The 18,306-nt window shown below is 61.0% G+C and overlaps 1 protein-coding gene across 2 annotated transcripts in view; it reads right to left on the minus strand.

Moving 5' to 3' along the window:
- Window positions 1-13,371, minus strand: part of SLC22A1 (solute carrier family 22 member 1) — a 32,554-nt gene extending 19,183 nt beyond the window's left edge. The window contains exons 1-6 of one of the 2 annotated variants that reach the window (XM_012759621.3): window positions 12,613-13,288; window positions 6,116-6,219; window positions 4,340-4,494; window positions 2,806-2,974; window positions 1,176-1,290; window positions 852-958 (exon numbers count right to left, since the gene is read on the minus strand). In XM_012759621.3, the coding sequence (XP_012615075.1) occupies window positions 852-958; window positions 1,176-1,290; window positions 2,806-2,974; window positions 4,340-4,494; window positions 6,116-6,219; window positions 12,613-13,023 (1,061 nt within the window). In that variant the 5' untranslated portion in view covers window positions 13,024-13,288. Of the gene's footprint in view, window positions 1-851; window positions 959-1,175; window positions 1,291-2,805; window positions 2,975-4,339; window positions 4,495-6,115; window positions 6,220-12,612 lie in introns of both variants that reach the window. The other variant, XM_076002815.1, reaches the window with a different exon arrangement.
- Window positions 13,372-18,306: the final 4,935 nt, after the last annotated feature.

The following is an 18,306-nucleotide window of genomic DNA, read 5'->3' on the forward strand; positions in this document are numbered from 1 at the left end:
GGAGAAAGCCCTTCTGTCGGGGAGGTGACCCCATGTCCCCTGAGGGCACAGGGTAGGGACTCCTCCTGTCATAGCAACTGGGGGGGACGCAGACCCCGGGAGTGCTCAGGGGCACGTGTGTGACTTTTCTGAGTATCAGTGCGTGACACTCTCTGGTAGGGGCCGTGAGGACTTCAGATGTGAGAAGGAAACTTCCCCCCTGAAAGGTTGAGCCCTGAGACCTGCTCCCCCGTCTGACCGCGAGGCGCGACTTGGCTCTTTCCAGATGAGACGGCGTAGGCGGAGGCAGCCTCGGAACCCCTCTGTCCCGTTCCACCCACCTTCCTGCCGCCCTGTCCTCCTCCCCACTAAAAAGAAGACCTTTTCCCATGACCCAATCTTCGTGGGGGCAATAAGGGCCCTTTGGCCACTCAGCAACTGTATTAAACTCCCTTTCCAGCCCGTGCGTGGTGGCTCACGCCTGTAATCCTAGCACTCTGGGACGCCGAGGCGGGCCAATTGCTCAAGGTCAGGAGTTCAAAACCAGCCTGAGCCAGAGCGAGACCCCATCTCTTCCAAAAAACAAAAAAATAGAAAGGAATTAATTGGCCAACTAAAAATATATACAAAAAATTAGCCGGGCATGGTGGCGCATGCCTGTAGTTCCAGCTACTCGGGAGGCTGAGGCAGGAGGATGGCTTGAGCCCAGGAGTTTGAGGTTGCTGTGAGCCAGGCTGACTCCACAGCACTCTAACCCAGGCAACAGAGTGAGACTCTGTCTCAAAAAAAAAAAAAAAAAAACCTTTTCACCCTCCTCTTTTCCCACCTGAGTTTCGCCCGTCTGCAATCTGTGCCGGGCGGGCGGGCCTCACCATAGGTACATGAGGATGAAGGTGCGCTTCCTCAGGCTGGGTGTGCGGAACAGCTCTGCGAAGCAAGGGCTCAGCTTCCCCGTGGCGTCCTCCTCCAGGGAGAGCATCTGGGGGGCGTCAGCGCGTCAGCCCCGCCCGAGCCGCGGCGAGCAGAACCGTCCCTGGGCGCCCCAGGTGGGCCACGGCCGCCGCTGCCACGCCCCACGCCCTCCCCGGCCACGGTGTGGCCCAACTGCCTCCCCGGCCAGCCCCAGGGGCACCTTCTACATGACAAAGCCAACCCCAGGCTCAGCGACGCCCGAAACCCCTTCCTGGCTCTGTCACCTTCACGTCCTCAGGAGGCAGCTTCCCGTTCTTCTGGGCGATGTGGTTCATTATCTCCACGGCCTGAGAGTTTCTCTTCTGCGACAGCAGCCACCGGGGGGACTCCGGCACGCACCTGCGGACACGGTTCAGCCGGCGTGGCGCTTTCGCCAGAACCCGTCTGACCGGGAGCCCGAGGAGGGTGACGCCGCTGGTCGGGGCAGCCTGCCCTCCTCCCACGGGACGGAGACTCCAGGCAGCGGGGGTGAGAATCCGAGGTCATCGCTGTGCGCTGGCCGTGTGGCCCGCGCGGAGCTCCGAGGGTCCCTCCTACTCTTAGTGCCGCCAGCTAAGATGTACCAACCAACAGGGAGCCACCGTGTCCTGCGCTGCCTTCTCTCTACGGAGCAGGCGCCGTCTCTCCTGGAAGTGGCAGCCCTGGTCCCCGGGAAAACACTCACTCGGAGCAGTCGCCCCCCCTCCCCGGCTGCTCTACATCGGGGTGTCTCCGTGCAACACAAGGGCTGCTGGACACCTCTCAAAATCTCTCCCAAACAGAATAAAATGAATTTACTTTTCTTTTAAAATCAGAGCAGGGCCGGGCGCGGTGGCTCACACCTGTAATCCTAGCACTCTGGGAGGCCGAGGCGGGCAGATCACTCAAGGTCAAAGTTCAAAACCAGCCTGAGTAAGATCGAGACCCCATCTCTACTATAAATAGAAAGAAATTAATTGGCCAACTAAAAATATATAGAAAAAATTAGTCGGGCGTGGTGGCGCATGCCTGTAGTCCCAGCTACTCAGGAGGCTGAGGCAGGAGGATCGCTTGAGCCCAGGAGTTTGAGGTTACTGTGAACTAGGCTGACGCCACGGCACTCACTCTAGCCTGGGCAATAAAGTGAGACTCTGTCTCAAAAAAATAAATAAATAAATAAAATCAGAGCAGCACCATGCTGTCTATGTCAAACGGGACACAGATGTCACAGCGCAAATCTTGGGGCTCTCTGGGATAAGGGTCCTCTGAAAACACACAGGCGCCACCTCCCCTGCCCGACCATCGGCCATGGAGACTTGGCCTGGGCGATATAAACACGAACACGCGGGAGAGGAGAGCACACAGAGGAGAGAGAAGAGGGGAAGGGGGAGAGGACCAAGAAGACCACGAGGAGAGGACGTCTGAGCTAAAGCCAGCAGCGGTGGGGGACACTCCGGGGGCCGCCAGGGGCAGTAGCCACCACAGCAAACCCGCCGCTCATCGGACCTTCTCCAGGTACTGGCCGCTTTGCACAGATTGTCCCTGGCTGACCCACCGAGGCCCCTCTCCCCGCTGCCAGCGTGGCCTGGTGTGTCCAGAAGGTGCACACTCTGAAGCCACAGGATTCCCCCGAATTTTTGTTGGACTCTTAGCACCGCTGGAGGTGAATTTAAAGAGGCTGTGTCTGAGGAGAGCTCCCCACGCAACGAGGATCGCCGTAATACCAGAGCAACCTGGACGGCACGAGTGGTGTGAAGGCCAGGCTCCGGGACAGCCCCGTGCCTTGTGCGTGGGGACGCCAGGCGCTTTGGATGTCGGGCGCCCCTCACTCCAGAGCCGGGTCCCACGCGCGGATGGCGGCGGAGCGGGAGGAGCGGGCGGGAGGAAGGGCCTTACCAGTAGTTGAGCAGGAAGAGGAAGGTGGGCAGGGAGACGGCCAGCTGCAGCCAGCGCCAGTGGGGGATGGCGTAGGCCAGCCCGGCCAGCAGCACCAGCCCCACCGTGAAGAACGCCTGGTACAGGATCGCCACCGTCCGTCTGTAGTCCAGGCCGACGAACTCTGTGACTGCAAGGGGAGACCTGGTCGTCACGCAGGCCCTCACGGTGCTCAGAAGCCGAGGGCCCCTGTCCCCTCCGTTTCTCCCCGGGAGCGACTGAGCCTCCCCCTGCCCCACCTGCCCCAGCCTCTTTCTGTCCCGTGTCCTGCATTTCTCCTTCCCCCAAACGCAGCAGCGCTCAGCTCTCACCTTCCCTGCGCCCCTCACACCTGTCGGCTGAAGCCCCCAGGTGCGCCAGGCTGCTCTGTCCCCGGCTTTTCTCTGCCTGTCCCTTTTTGACTCCGTCCTCCTGGAAGCTCCAGACGGAGCCAGGAGACTTCTCAGGACCCGGGAGTGTCCGTTAATTGAGCAAACATCTCTGCGTGCAAATATCTCTGCGGGGACCTGGCACTGCTCTGGGTGTCGGGCTGCTCCGTGGCACGAGAGTCCTGCCATGGCGTCCTCGCGTCCCCGTGAGAGACGGCAGACAACCCATCGCACGTAGCAGATTCCACACCGTGTGAGAACCCCACCATGTGTGGCACGTGGCTCTGACCCAGTCAGTCCTCCGCTCGGGGCCGGCCGTGCGTGTCGGCAGACAGGGCCGCGCAGGCTCAGCCCGCGGACGGGCTCGCCCGCGACACTTCCCCAGCCGGCTCATGGCTCTCAAGGTAGGAACCGGGTTTCTCTGGGCCCTAGCGGAGCTATTTCTTGGAAGAGGGGTGCCAGGTGACGGGACAGAGTCTTCAGAGGTGACGGGACGTGGCTGTGGATCGCCCTCACCGCTCTCTGTGCCCCAGCCTGGGCTCGGGGAATACAGGCAGCCGTTGCACGGAAGGGAACTTTGGTTTCCTGTTATTACCTTTCATTCAATATTTGAAAGGAAAAAAACATGGGCTAACATGTAGAACTGCTCATGTTGGTTTATACCTCAATTTTCTGAAAAACCATAATGTTTCTCTCCTCTGTTCCTTTATCATGTGCTTTCTCCCTAACTCTGGTGTGCCATTCAGACCAGGTGAGTTTGTTTTATTTCTTTCAAGGAGTTGCTGGTTCCTTCATATTTAAGGTGTTAAAATATTCTCCCACCTGTCTCTGCTTCCCGCACCCCCTCACCGCCAATCTTTCGTTCCCCAAATAGATTAGTTGACATGGAAACTGCGATCTAAGCGACTGTGTCTCAGATACGAAGAGAGAGCAAAGGAGGTCGCACCTGCCCACTCTCTGCCCTGGTCGCACAGACGTGTACGCGCAACCGGTGCTCCCGCGAGCCCCCCAGACCACAAACATGCCCCCAAAAGCCCCCACTCCACGCCTGGCCCCCTCCCACTCCACCCGCCACCCGCCTCTGCAGGTCACCAACGTCCAGGCAGCCTGGGCCTTGGCGTGCTTACTCAGGGTGTAGCCGGCCATCCAGCTGCCCTTGCTGACCAGCCCCTGCAGCAGGCGGAAGAGCAGCACTGACACGTAGCCGGGCACCAGGGCCATGAGCACGCCCGCCACCGCGTTCACCAGCACGGTAGCCAGGAGACACAGCTTGCGGCCAAACCTGCAGAGACGGGAGACGGGGAGGGTGACAACTGGGGTTCAGACGTGCAATGGGACACCAAGGGTCCTGGGGGGAGGCCCACCACGCTGCTGTCCTGGCAGACCAAGGCCATCCTGGGGGACCACAGGGGACGGTCGGGGCAGCACCGCCCAGCACTCGGCCTGGCCGTCGGCCCCCAGAAGCTCTGCAGCTCTCGCTGGGCCCAGTGGGGAGTCCCAGGCCCTCCCGGCCCGCCCCGTCCTCCTATGTGGAGCAGACGGCTGCTAACTCAGCGAACAGGGCGTGCCGAAAACCGTGCTTGTCCCCTCACATGGCTAAGCTCACAATGGTGGTGGAAGCCTTTCTGTGAAAACATTCAGTCCCAGTGGTGTCGCCAGCGAGGACGGACTCTCCTTGCGTTGTTCCTGGATGGAGTGGCGAGTTGGCTCCTAACGTTCCAACCAGCAGCAGCTTCGTGGGCTCCATCTTTTCAACCGCATCCCCCGTCGGACAGTCCCGAGGGCGCCAGGGGCGAAGTCACCCAGCCCAGCCTGCCCTGTCCTCTCTGCCACGCTCTGCCGTCCCCAAACCCACTTCGCCCTCCAGCCCCGTCCGCTGCCTCAGGCCTCCGCCTCTTCCCGGCACCGCCCCACTCCCGCCAGTAAACGCCCGTGTCCTCTACGGACCAGGGGAACTTCTCGCCCGGAGGGCCAGCCCCGGCTGCACGGTGTTGGTCTCCTGTGTCCCTGCCCTCTGAGCTCGGCCGGGTCCCTCCCTCCCTCCCATCCGGGTCCCTCGCCATCCTCCTCTTCCCTCCACCACGGCCCTGCCCGCCCTGGACCCCCAGGCTGTGCCCGCTCCGCCTCCTCACCTCCCTCGCCTCCCCCCATCCCCCTGTCACCTGGACAGCTCAGGTGAGAGCTGTCCACACCTGCACTCCCCTTCCTCACCGCCCGCTTCTCTTCAGCCGGCCCTGTCCGGGCACCCGCGGCCCCACGCGTGCAGACCCTGACCCTCCGCACGTTCACACTGCCCGGAGAAGACCCGTCCCTCTCCCACCGCCCTTTCTTCTAGCCGTCCTTTGCCAGTGCCTCCCTCCCGCCCGCCCGCCGCGAGCCGAAGCTCTCTCCACTCCCTCTTCTAGCGTGTCTCGAACATGTGTTACCGCCTTAAACACAGGCTCCTGGAGACAAATCCCAACTCTCGAACCCCGGCCCGAAGCTCGCTCCTGAGCTCAACTCACACACCCGACTGCCTCCTGGATGTCTCTTCCCACAGCCCCAAACTGCACACGCCTGAGCCAACTCTGGCTCCTGCATCACCCCTTCCCCTACACGCAGCTGCAGCGGAAATCCGTCCCTAACCACGCTCTCCCGCCCCAACCCAGCCCTGCACACTTGCTCGAAGCATAAACCTTGGCTTCGCCCCACCTTCCCCTCAGCCCCCGCCCCAGCTGCGCGACCCTCACGCAGCATCTCGAATCGCCCGCCTTGCAGCCCACGGCAGCCCAGAGCACAAGCGCCGCGGCTGCGCTCCACCTGGGTCTGCAGAAGCTTCCCACTGGCCGCGTCCTTCCATCCCGCCCCGGAATCCCTCTGCCCGGGGCGCCGAGGGCGCGTGCAGTCGGACTGGCCTTGCGTACCTGTCTGCCATGTAGCCGACGGTCAGGGAGCCCAGGAAGAAGCCCACGTTCACGCAGGACTGAAAGAGGTCCAGCTTCCAGGCGTTGGCACACACCAGGTCAAACTGCCAGCCACGGCACGCCGGGAGGGGCCAAAGACAGAATGGCGTGTAGGTCAGGACCACACCCTTCCGTCCTGTGTCCAGGCGAAGTACATGCGTCTCACCGCACCGGGAATCCCGGGCTGTTTCTCGGTTTTCTCTTACCGCACTTCCATAGGAAGTGCACGGACACGCAGATTTTCCCAGTGAAAGTCACACCAAGTGCGCCTGCCTCTCCTGCCTCCCCCCACCTCCTATGCCTCTGCCACCCCCGAGACAGCAAGACCCACCCCTCCTCCTCTTCCTCAGCCCACCCAACGTGGAGATGATGAGGACCTTTATGATGCTCCACTTCCACTTGATGAACAGTAAATATATTTTCTCTTCCTTTTGACTTTCTTAAATAATATTTACTTTTCTGGCCGGGCGAGGTGGCTCACTCCTGTAATCCTAGCTCTCTGGGAGGCCAAGGCAGGAGGATCGCTCAAGGTCAGGAGTTTGAAACCAGCCTGAGCAAGAGCGAGACCCCGTCTCTACTATAAATAGAAACAAATTAATTGGCCAACTAAAAATATATAGAAAAAATTAGCTGGGCATGGTGGTGCGTTCCTGTAGTCCCAGCAACTCAGGAGGCTGACGCAGGAGGATCACTTGAGCCCAGGAGTTTGAGGTTGCTGTGAGCTAGGCTGATGCCGTGGCACTCTAGCCCGGGCAACAGAGTGAGACTCTGACTCGAAAAAAAAAAAAAAGTACAGTGTATAATACCTGTAACATACAAAATATGTGTCAATCAATTTTCTGTTATCAGTAAGGCTTCCAGTGAGCAGCAGGCTATTAGTAGCTAAGCCTTTGGAGAGTCAAAAAAGTTACATGTGCATTCTCAGCTGGGTGAGGAAGGGGCCGGCACCCCCAGCCCCATGTTGTTCCAGGGATGACTGTATTCCTAAGACCCTGTGTCACTCTCATCATGTATTAAATAAAGAGGTTGTTGTCAAGTGCTTTGTCATTGACACTTGGTTATCAAAGGACAAAATGTCTTTTGTAAAGGTAGCAAGTACAGATGAGCCTTCTCAAAAGAGACACGGCTGCTAGGTAAGATTTCTAAAAAGAAATACAGCCAAGTAATTTTCCAAGAACAGGAATGTAGCAAAAGAAATACAATCTGTTTTCCAGAATTGGTCAGAGATCCTTCATCATATTATTATATATTTAATTAAATAAATTGCACTAATAATTATGTACATGCTGTTGTCACGTTGGAGCTGTGACAACTGGAAAAGAGGGGAGCAGAGAAGTGTGGGGTCTCAGGGGCAGCCGGCATTGCAGCATCGTGGGGGTGGGGAGAGACTTAGGGTCCCATGTGCCGAGAGCCAGGGCAGGGGAGGGACCAGGGCGGGAAGACAGAGGGGAGGACGGGCGGGGGCTGCCGGGGAAGGGCTTGCTGTGTCTGGGGCTTCGGAGAAGGCAGAGGCGCTCTGTGGTTACAGGCCTTTGAGGAAGAAAAGCAGGACGAAGGGGCGTGGGGCAGCCCCCCTTCCCTGGCACAGAGAACAGGGAGACACTGGCACCTGCCTGGGCACGTGTGAGGCTCTCTTTAGAGCTGAGAGAGGCAGGGAGGCGGCCGCGCTCCAGGGAGACCAGAGGCTGGAGGGTGAGGACTGGGGCCTGTCGCTGCCTCCCCGACCCGACACAGCCCCTGCTGGGTGGTGTCGGACTACACATCCCTCCTCACCGGCCCTGCCTTTCCACGCTTCTCTATTTGCTTCAGATTCATGCCTCCACCTTAGCGGGGGGGTGATGGCAGCCAGTCCCTTAGCAGCTGTGGGCCTCAGTTTCCCGATCTGAAACAGCACAAGGCACCTGTTGTTCTCCGTCACACTCGGGCGGCTGCCGTGAGCATCAAAGGTGACTGACCGCGTGAAAACTGTGTTGCTCAATTTTATAACAAACCATTTCATTTTAAACACTGAAGTTTATTACCCGCTCCCCCAAATCCCCGACGTTGCCCCCACTCTGGGGCCAGACACCCAGAGCCTCAGGGGCTCTGAACGCAGCCAGCCTGGGTGCCACCTGCCTGGAGGCGTAGCTCCTCGGCATGAGCACTTTCACCCTGAAATGTAGGTCAAGTTCTGCAGCATCACCGATCGTCAGGAACTAGTGCGTTGACTCCTGGGAACTCTCCTCTGCACGGATTCGGCGCCCACTCCTGTGGGTGGTTCGGCCGTGGGGCGGGTGACAAGCTTCTGCTCGGGGCCACTCTCATTCTCTCCACCAATCCCAGTATTTATTTCCTCTACAATCTAGCTCAAAACACTCCTCCTCCACGGAGCTTCTCCCAGGTATAATTCACGCAAGGTGGAATTGTTTAGCCGGCGGCGCGGGGCCTCCCGCCTGCCCTGTGCTCTGCTGTCCCCGTGTGCAGGGCGAGATCTCTCCTGCGGGCTCTCCGGCTGCCCCAGGGTCTGTATCCCCAACTGCTCGACTGTCTCTTGTAGCCTCACCCACGTCGCCAAGACAACTTGGTGTGTGCCGTGGGAGGAGATTTTGCTGAGCCACAGGCACAGAGGGTGTGGGATTGTTACCCCTGGGCCTCGGCTTATTCCCTGCTTGGCCAGTCATGTGGCCATTGTTTTTTTGGTTTTCTTTCTAATGTCTGCAAGTCAGTGTCTCTGCAAGGTGTTCCTGCCGCCCTTCCCGAGTGCCTCGCTGCCCCAGGACTGTGCGTGGAGCAGACAGCTCCCGAGCTGGAGGAAGTGTGTCTTACCTTCCACACACACCCCTTCCCCAGGAGAGCTGCCTCTGCCCCCGCCCCTGCAAGGCTGTGAACCTGCCGACCTCCTCCGCTCCCAAACTCAAGCCTCGAACCTCGCCCTACACACCCGTGCACACCTGGGGGAGCTGGGGCTGCACGAAAGGCGGGGGCGGAGGGGCTGTCCCAGGCCCCTGGGCTGCCCTTGCTGGGATCTCACCAGGGCCGGGGACTCTAGCTGTCACAGCGTATACACAACAGGGCAATGCTCACCAGCTCGCCCCATCACAGGACCCCCCCCCCAAGGTCCTTGTTAAAATACAATTTCCCGGGGAATTCTGCCTCAGCAGGTCATGAATAGGAATCAGGGGAGCCCAAGGAGTAACAGGTCCACAGCCAGCTCTGTCTCACGTTGGCCAGAGACCTCTTTCTCAGCATTTGTGCCTGATGGAAGACAGTGGCTCCCCAGCCCAGTGCAGGGCTGTGGCCGAAGCCGTGGCTGATGGAGCAGAAGCTCTTGATGGGGGAGTCAGAAATCAGGGGACATCCACGTTCCTTCCCCAAGGGACCTCGTGACCTAGCCCCTAAGCCTTGGGGTGGGAGCTAAACTTGGTGTTAAACAAGTCAGCGCACCCTCCTTCTTTAAGCAAATTCCAATGTCCAAAGCAAAGCTGAGTTAAAATTTAGTTCTGCAGCAATGAATAACTAAGCCTAATTATGTAACGATCTAAGTAATGATCTTCGGCTTAGGGGGAGGAGCTGGGACGCAACGGGAAGGGGGGACTGAAGTGGGAGGCAATTCCCACCTGCCGCCCTCCTGCCCGCCCACCCAGGCAGCCGATCAGCCTCGAGCACCTGCAGTGGAAGCCGCCCGCTGCCCCGCTCCTCAACACAGCCACGACCAACTCTCTCCCAAACCCCTTCCGGGTGGCTGTCAGTGAGCTTGCCAGGATTCCTGCGATCCTCGCCAAGGCTCCACAGCTCGCGGTCATTCGAAGCCCCTCCCAAGATGCTCTTGGGCCCCTTGAGTCTGCCCCCGATTCCTGCTGCCACCCACCGAGGTCCCCTCCCCCGGCTCCTCCACCTGCCCACACAACTGCTCTCCCGGGTTCCCAGCCTGGCCTTCAGCGGCTCTGTCCGCCCCCCAGACAGAAGCCCCCAGCCAAACCGGGTGCTCCTTCTCCCCAGCCCAAGCACTGTCTGCAACTTTCCCATGGTTTCTTCCGTCCGTTCCCACGACAGACGTGTTGTTGACGTTCCTCTCCGGGGCTCTTTCCTTGGCCTGCTCACGTGTCTCCCCACCTCTCGTGAAGCCTCCCGTCCCCCGCCACCCTGCTTCCCGCCCATTCACGAGGTCCGGCTGGGAGCATCTTGTTCCTCTGCCCAAATAAGACCAAAGTCTCTGTCAGAGTTAGCAAATAAAAATAGGGTGCCCAGTTAAATCTGAGTTTCAGATAAACAGCAGGTTTTTTTAGCATATGTTTCATGCACTATTTGTATTCCCAGTCATAGTCATCAGTATCAAATAGGATGCAATAACGGGGACATAATTGCCCTATAAAATTGTATTATCTGAAATTCAAGCATAACTGGGCATCTTGTATTTATCTGGCAACTCTATATGGGGACTGTGTGTCCCGGCCCCAAGGCGAGATACCATCGGCATCTCCCATGACTCCTACAGGACCCTGGATTCCAATCAGATTAACAGCTCATTGCTCCCTGAACTCATTGCTCCTCTCCCTGGAAGCTCAGCTCAAGCTCTCCCCCTGGCCTGGGATCGACTCCCCCTCCCTCCTGTTTCCTCCATTGCTGCTCAAAATACCCCCTGAGGCTCAGCTCCAATGCCACCTCCTCCAGGAAGACGCCAGGATTGGCTCACCAGCTGAGCTCTCTCCCCCTGTAGAGCCCACCGGTCCCTCTCTGCCCTGCTCACAGCACTCACCACACGCAGCCCACAGCTGGCCTTCAATGGACACTGGCCTCACGCTCGCTGCCCCCTCCCCTCTCATCCCTGTGGGACTGCAGGTGCCTTGAGGGGCCCCACAGCCTCCTTCCCTCCCTCCTCACAGCACCACGCCCCGCGCCGGGCAGAGGGAAGCCCAGAGCACGCTGGCTGGACGCCCCGTGGGCGAGTGGATGGATGAAGGACTGCGCCTGGTCCTTCCAAAGCAGAGCGTGCCTCAGTCCCGGGGAACGGACACGTCCCCGGCCTGCCCTGCTTTCAGGAATGTTCACCTGTCCCGCGGGAGCGTCGTCGGACAGTTGAACATCCCTGGAAGGTGAGTCTCACCGTAAAGCAGGTCTCGCCAGCACCTGCTCTGCCCAGGTGAGCAGGCAGGGCGCCGACTGGGCCAGCAGGGAGAGGGGACCCTGGGCTCTCCTCCAGAAACGGCCCCAGATGTGTCCCCATGGCAACCACTAAGGAAAGGGAACCGAGGATGACAGGAGACCCGAGAAGCCCTGTGAGCCTGGGGACCGTCGGTGGGGGTGGTGGGCAGCTGGGAAGGGCGGGGGCGGGGAGCCCAGTGCCCTGGTGTTTCAGGTAGGTGGTGCCCTCGCCAAGCCGGGCCACCGCTGGCACAGCCACTGAGCAGGCGCCGGCCTGTGGCTTCTCCAGTTGACCGGGCGCCCACGCGGGTCACAGTGCACCACTTTCACAACGGCCCGTGATGGAAAAATCCCTGGCGGCAGTTCCTGCTAACAGAGCCTTGAAGCAAAGTGCTCTAATAACCAATCAAACTTCCCAAGGCAGGCTCCTCTGCCGCCATCGCCCTGCCCCCCAGGCCGAATGGGACCAGCAGTCCCCAGCGGAGCTGCACACGCCCGTGAGGCGGTTACCATCGACCCCGGTCTGCCGGGGATGGGGGTGCCCAGAGAGCCAGGGCGGGTACCCCGGGACGCTCAGCCAGGGAGGGGCGCGGCTGGGACCCAGGCAGTCCGACTCCAAAGCCAGGGCGATTCCCAGTCCCCAGCACCCCCCTCTTCAGGTCACTTGGCATCACTCTTTTTTTTTTTTTAAAGATGAACTATACATTTTTATTTCCACTCACTAAATTAAGCCAGAGAAAGTATGACAATTTATAAACCTGAGTTTCATTTTGGTCAGTCATTGAGCTACATAAATAGTTTTTCTTATAGATAAAGTCTTGAGGTTCTGAGAGTCTTTTCCATTATCTAGCCATTACATGTGCTGCTTTGAAATACAAAACGCAAACTATTATCTCTCCCTCTTTTTTTTTTTTAAATACTGCTTGGTTATTAAAAAAAAAAGAGAGAGCCATGTGTGATTTCAAGCAAGGCATCACTCTTGAGTGAAGGGCGGGCCCACGGCTCTACCTGGGGGGCTTGGGTTCAGTGTGCTCTGGGAGCAGCTGGCGGCAGGTGGAGAGGACCCCCGGTCTCCCGCAGACCCTGTCCACGCAGACCCGCCCCCGCCGCGCCGGCTGGGCCTCAGGGCTCCGCGCCCTCCTCGGACACCCGGCTTTGTGGAGGATCAAACCAGAGAAGAACGCAGGGCGCCAGGACCGAGCCAGAGCCCGCCACGCGCGTGACAGGCACCACCTCTGCTCCCCCTTTCCTGACGCGAAGCAGAACCACGCGGGACGTGCCCTCCGCTCCCCCTGCCCCGACCCCCACCTCACCCCAGAGGCGGAGCCCGCCCTCACCTCGGTGACGATGGAGGAGCCGGGCGTGTCGTACACCCAGCCGTGCTCGCAGGCGCCCAGCGGCGGGCGGCTCCCGTTGGCGGCCAGGCCGGCCAGGGGGTCCACGCAGCCCAGGGCGCTGCGGTTCCAGTCCACCTCGTAGCGCCGGCACTGGCGCGGGAAGGCCTCGCCCGCGGCGCCCGGGCCCGGCGCCGTGTAGTTCAGCTCCTCCGCCCGGCTCCAGCCGCAGCGCCGGCTCAGCTCGGCCACCCCGGGGCTGCGGCAGTGGTGGTCGGGGGTGAAGCCCAGGAAGACGATGCCCACGAAGATGGGCGCGAAGGCGGCCGAGAGCAGGCATAGCGTCAGGAAGGCTCGCTTCTGGAACCAGCCGAACTCCCCGACCTGCTTCAGAACGTCGTCCACGGTGGGCATGGTGGGCCGGCACCTCGCCACCCGGGCGGGCCTGCTCTGGCTGCAGTGGACGGGTGCAACGTCTCTCCTAGAGATCTTTGAAAAGGGGTGTTTTGAAATCAAGGGGCTGTCCAAACGCGATAAGCCTGGAAGGCGACCAAGCAGAAATAATCTTTTGCCCCGCCGCGCGGTCTCAGAGCAGGGGTGGCGTGCGCAAGGCTGCCGGGCCAAGCCCGTCCTTTGCCAGGGAAGCTCGCGGGCAAGGCCAGCTGGAGTCCACCGCGGAGCGAGGCAGGGAGCCAGACAGCCCTCCGCGCAACCCCCAGTCTCTGCGGGCTCCTCCGCGAGATCACCCTCTGAAGAGCGTCTCAGAACCCAGACAAACCAAAGGCAGCAAATGGGCCTCCCGCACAGCCAGGGGCTCGCCAGCCCCTACAGCCCGCCCTCCCGTCCCCACCATCAGCTCCGTGTCCCACCCGCAGCCCAGCTCCCTGCCCGTCTCTGCTGAGCCGCGGTGGGCGACGGTGTGTGTGCTCTCCGGGCCCCAGTGCCACCTGTCTCTGAGGGGTTTAGGGCCAGAGGCCAGCGGGAGAGGGAGCCGTGGACAACCAGGGCCGGCGCTCTGGAGCCCGCAGCCGGCCAGCCACGCCTCGGCGAGCCTCGGCAATGCGCACAGCGCCCTCCGTCACGAGCACCTGCTCGGGCCTGAGCGTGCGCGACCCATGGCGTTCATTCCCCAGCAGCCTTCGGGGAGGATGCCACGTCCCGCTCCACAGCCGGGAGACAGAGGCGTCGGGAGGGAAAAGCGACTGTCGAAGTTTGCGCTGTTACTGGACTTGAACGTCGTCCTGCTCTGAAGCAAGGTCTCTGGATTTCTCCAGCTGCCCCTTCCTGCCCTAGACCCCTCCGTCAACAGCAGCTCATCTGTTGGCTCCTTTGTTCATTCAGCAAATGTCTGCTGGGTCCCTACACACTTCGAGCTGCATGCCGGGCTATGGGACACAGAGACGGGGCAGTGCCCAGCTCTAAGCTCCGTCCAGTGGGGGACGTGGACTCCGAAAGGGACAATCACTTGGGCTGTGATGGCCGTGAGCACAGGGAACCAGGGGTCCCCCAAACTAGTCCCTCAGCCCAACATGCACCTTACAAGGGAGCAGCAGGAGAGGAGGAAGACAGGAGGGCAGGGTAGATTGATAGCCGGCCGGCCGCCAGGCCAGGGCCTCTCGGCTGAGTGCGTCAGCACCTGTGACTTGCTTGTGGCCAATGGAAACAGCAGAGGTCGAGGATGACACTCCCGTGTTTATGTCCCGGAAGACTGTAATGCCCGCCTTGCTGGGAGTCTCCCTCCCTCGCTGGCTGTGATGCAGCTGGCGGCCCGGCAGGGGAGGCCCACAGGGCAGGGAGCTGGGGCACCTCTGCCTGACAGCCAGCCGGAGACCGAGGCCCTCAGTCCCAACGCTGCAGGCACTGAATGCCACCAATAGCACGCCAGCTCGGGAGTGCATCTTTCTCCAGGCAAGCCCTGTGATGAGTCCAGCTCGCTGCAACCACCCTCCTGGCCACAGAACCAGGAGACCAGGCGTGTGCGTGCTGGACACGGCTCAGTTTGTGGCGATGTGGTTACGCTGCAGTAGACAGGAAGGCCTCGGGCCTCTGGGAGTCCCAGAGCACAAGCGAGGCCTACAGGCGTGAGCCCTGTGCCGCTGCTTGTTTGTGCTGTAGCCCACTGCGTGGGGTCCGGGCCGGGTGACGCACTCCCCATGTGCCCAGCTACCCAACGCAGCCCCCTGGGGACCTGAGACCACTCCATGGTCCTCCACAGAGCACCCAGCGCCCTCCAGCAACCCGGTCTGCTGCTCACCCCTCGTCAGCCAGGCTTTCCAGAACTGCCCCCCCACGGGACTCCAGTGGGGGCCAGCACCTCCCCTGGGCAGGCCCCTCACTGCCTGGCTGTGACACAGCCTGAGATCCCAGGGAAACAGGGCCCGGGAGCGGCCTCTGCACAGGGGCAAAGCCCCGTGTGCTGCAGCCCAGAGCTGTTGGCGGAAGGCACCGCAGGGCGCCCAGGCAGAAAGGAGCCTGCCCTGCGCCAGGCCTCAGCCCCAGCCGGGGCTGTGACACAGAGGGCAGGTTAGCAGGTGCCCGGGATGCCAGGTGTTCCCTTCACTGCTGAGATCCCTCCCTGCTCCGTGGGCACTGGCAGCTGGAGCCCCAAGCCCAGTGGCCCATGGGCTGGTGTGGTCAAAAGCGTGTCCCACCGCAGCCGGCTGCAGCTCCCAAATCCCCTCCCTATGGGTTTTCCTCTCTGGAGATGCTCAGTTGCTGCCCAGGGAGGGTGCAAGGGGGCTGCTGCCCAGGGGTCTGAGTGCGACCAAAACGGGGGGGGGGGGGCAGAGCAAGGCCCTCCCCAGAGCAAGGCCATGGAGCACAGCTGGCCCACTCCCCAACACGGGAAGCAGCGGAGTGCAAAGGTCCTGCTTTCAGATGCTGGGGAGAAACTAGGGCCCCTCCGGCTGTGCCTCCCCTGTGGCCCGGCCGGGCCCCCTGCTCCCTTGCTCCATGGAGAAGAGCAGCTGCCCCCTTCCCAGCTGCTCAGACCTTGTCTCTCTTATTGGACTAGGGGGCCCCACCCACCCCCCAGCCTTCCCCTCCCCCGTCTCCCAGCCCCACGGCTCAGACCCACGAGGGCTGGCCGGACACCCCGGCAATCCGAACTGCACAGCAGCTGTTGCCGCCATCCTATGAATAGCTGAGCCTCTGCGACGGAGGAGCAGCCTCCTGGCTGAGCCACTCGTGAGCCGACAGAGCCTGTGAGTTCCCGCACATTGCAGGTGAGAAACCACGGCCGAGGGAGCTGGTCGCCTGCCCACAGTCGCGCAGCTGGCTCCAGGCGAGTCTCCAAACATCCCTCCACTCAAAGCCCATCACCAGTCACCAGTTTCCAAAACTCCCTGTGCTGCAACCCAACTCGCCAAACGTCCAACTGGACGCGGATTCCAGTGGCCGCCTCTCTCTGCTCCGGGCTCAGGACCTCCCGGGCACCAGGTGGAGACGGGGGCAGGAGCCGGCGCAGAGGCAGGGCTTGCCTGGCAACACAGAAAGAAAGGGCCGGCCTCAGCGGCAAGCCCAGATTTGCTCGGGAAGCTTTGGCCACCACGGTGCTGTCCAGGCATTCCAGGTGACGTTCCCGGTGGGGTGGCTGTCAGGCCTGTGACGACGGGGCTGTGAGAACATCAGCCACGGTTCTGCCAGTCGGTCTCGGGGGACTGAGCCTGCCAACCCCTGGGGACCCTCGGTGTGGGGGGATGGCAGCCTGGTTCAGAAGCCCCTGCTCTGGCCACTGGGCGCCCTCCCCGCCTCTCACCTCCCGGCTGTGCTCAGGGCCCTGTCGCCTGCCCAGGGCTTCCTCAGTGGGCCACCGGGTGGGCTGTTTGCCCCTCTGCGCCTGGAACAGATTCTCCCTCACAGCCTCAGGAACCAGCCCTGCCGACGCCCCAGTCTTGGACTTCCAGCCTCCACTGCTGGGAGGTGGCATCTGTGGTGCTTTGTCCCTGCGGCCCCCTGCAGACAAGGGCAGAGAGGAGAGGCCCAGGCCTGCCGGGAGCGCACGGCCTCCCAGACGCACGCGGGCCCGCGGGGTCCCGGTCCAGGCTGCCTCTGCCTCGTCCCTTCACCAAGCTCTTTCTTCCTGGGACCTACTGAAGCATGATGCAGAAAATTCACTCATTCTCTCACCCGATCGTGCGCTCCACTAGGTGGCCCTGAAAGTCTACTTTAGGCCACGACGCAGACATCTGTGATCGGGAGAGAAACACTCCATCCCTTCCCTCGTGGAGCTTTGTACGAAAGGAAAAAATCCCGTTCGTCTGCCCGTCTACGTTCTCAGCTGGGGACCCGAGAAAAACGGGAGTCTACCAGCACGTGCACCTGGCGTGCAGCAGGGGAGAGCGGGGAGAGCCACTCCAAGAGGGGGCTCGGAGCCCCGATGCTGTGGTGTCTTGGACAGAGCGTCCTCTGCGGAGAGGTGGCGGGACAGGGTGGAGGGAAGGCCCACGCAGCACGAGGAGAGCAAAGGCGGACGAAGGCCGGGCGGCGGTTTGCCACGCAGGTGCCTCTGGCGCCAGCTCCAGGCTGAGGAGGGTCCGGACTCGTCTGCCCACGAACTCTGTCCTTCCCGGCGGGAAAGCGCACGCATGTCTGCTCTTAGGCAGACAGGAGGACAGGCAGCCCTCCTCGAGTCTGCTTCCGCCCAGGACGAGCCCCACCCCGCAGGGGCACGGCTCAGGGTGGCCCCGCGGTCTCCTCCCGCTCCTGCCCACAGAGGCGCGATGCGGAGTCCCACGCGGTCTCCCAGAGGCACGGGCCGCAGGTGACATCCAGCGCCGGAGCGCACAGGCTGTGTGCCTGGAGGCGGGAGGGTTTCTGGCCGAGTCTGTGTCCGTCTGCCCGGGCACGTTGGTCTGTGTGTGGCTTATGCGACTCAGCATAACGTCCTCCAGGTTCAACCCCGTTGTCACAAAGCATAGGATTTCCTTTTTTGTTTTTGAGCAAGGCCCATCACTTCAGAAAGAATTTCCTTCTTTTTGGAGGCTGAGTAGTATTTCATTTTGTGCAGGACGCACACCCTATCTTTCTCCATTTTTCTCCAGGACGGTGCTGTGAGCAGCTGGCAGATGCCCCCACCTGGCTGTGAGTGAAGACGGGAACCTGCGTTTCATTTTCACCCTCCCCAGGGCGACTGTGTGTCCCTCTAACACTAGCAGTGTCAAAATGACACTATAAATTATATTCCATTGGATTTTATTTGCAAACTGGTCAAGAAGCAAAACAGACTAAAGAGGCAAAGAAATACACACCACTGGCCATTTACATGCCTACCTCTTTGGCTTTTCCCCGTCTTTACAAAAACGCTGTTTCCTCCGGGAGAGGAGCTCCTTCCGGGTGGAGTCACAGGGTTTCCGGCATCTGCACAGCCAAAGCCCCCCTCGCCCAACCCGGCCATCTGGATGCTCAAGTGCCTCCATTTCTTCACTTTCCCTAGTCTCTTCCTCAAAAGCAAACCCAGCCACTCTGGGAGAGTCCCAATCCCCCAGCCGTGACTTCCATGGGGGACTCTGGCTCTGGGCCTGCTCCGCTCTCCTGCCCACTTTGTCCCTTGCCTCTGGGGGCCGCACCCCTCCACTCACACCGCACCTGCCCCTTTGCCTGTTTACCTGTTCTCGCAGAAGCGTGCAGAACAAACAGCGAGTTCAGCCCAAGGGCACGAGAGGGCAACTACCGTACCAGCCAACGCAGCAGGGCAGA

Source organism: Microcebus murinus, chromosome 5 (assembly GCF_040939455.1).
Source record: "Microcebus murinus isolate Inina chromosome 5, M.murinus_Inina_mat1.0, whole genome shotgun sequence".
NCBI lineage: Eukaryota > Metazoa > Chordata > Mammalia > Primates > Cheirogaleidae > Microcebus > Microcebus murinus.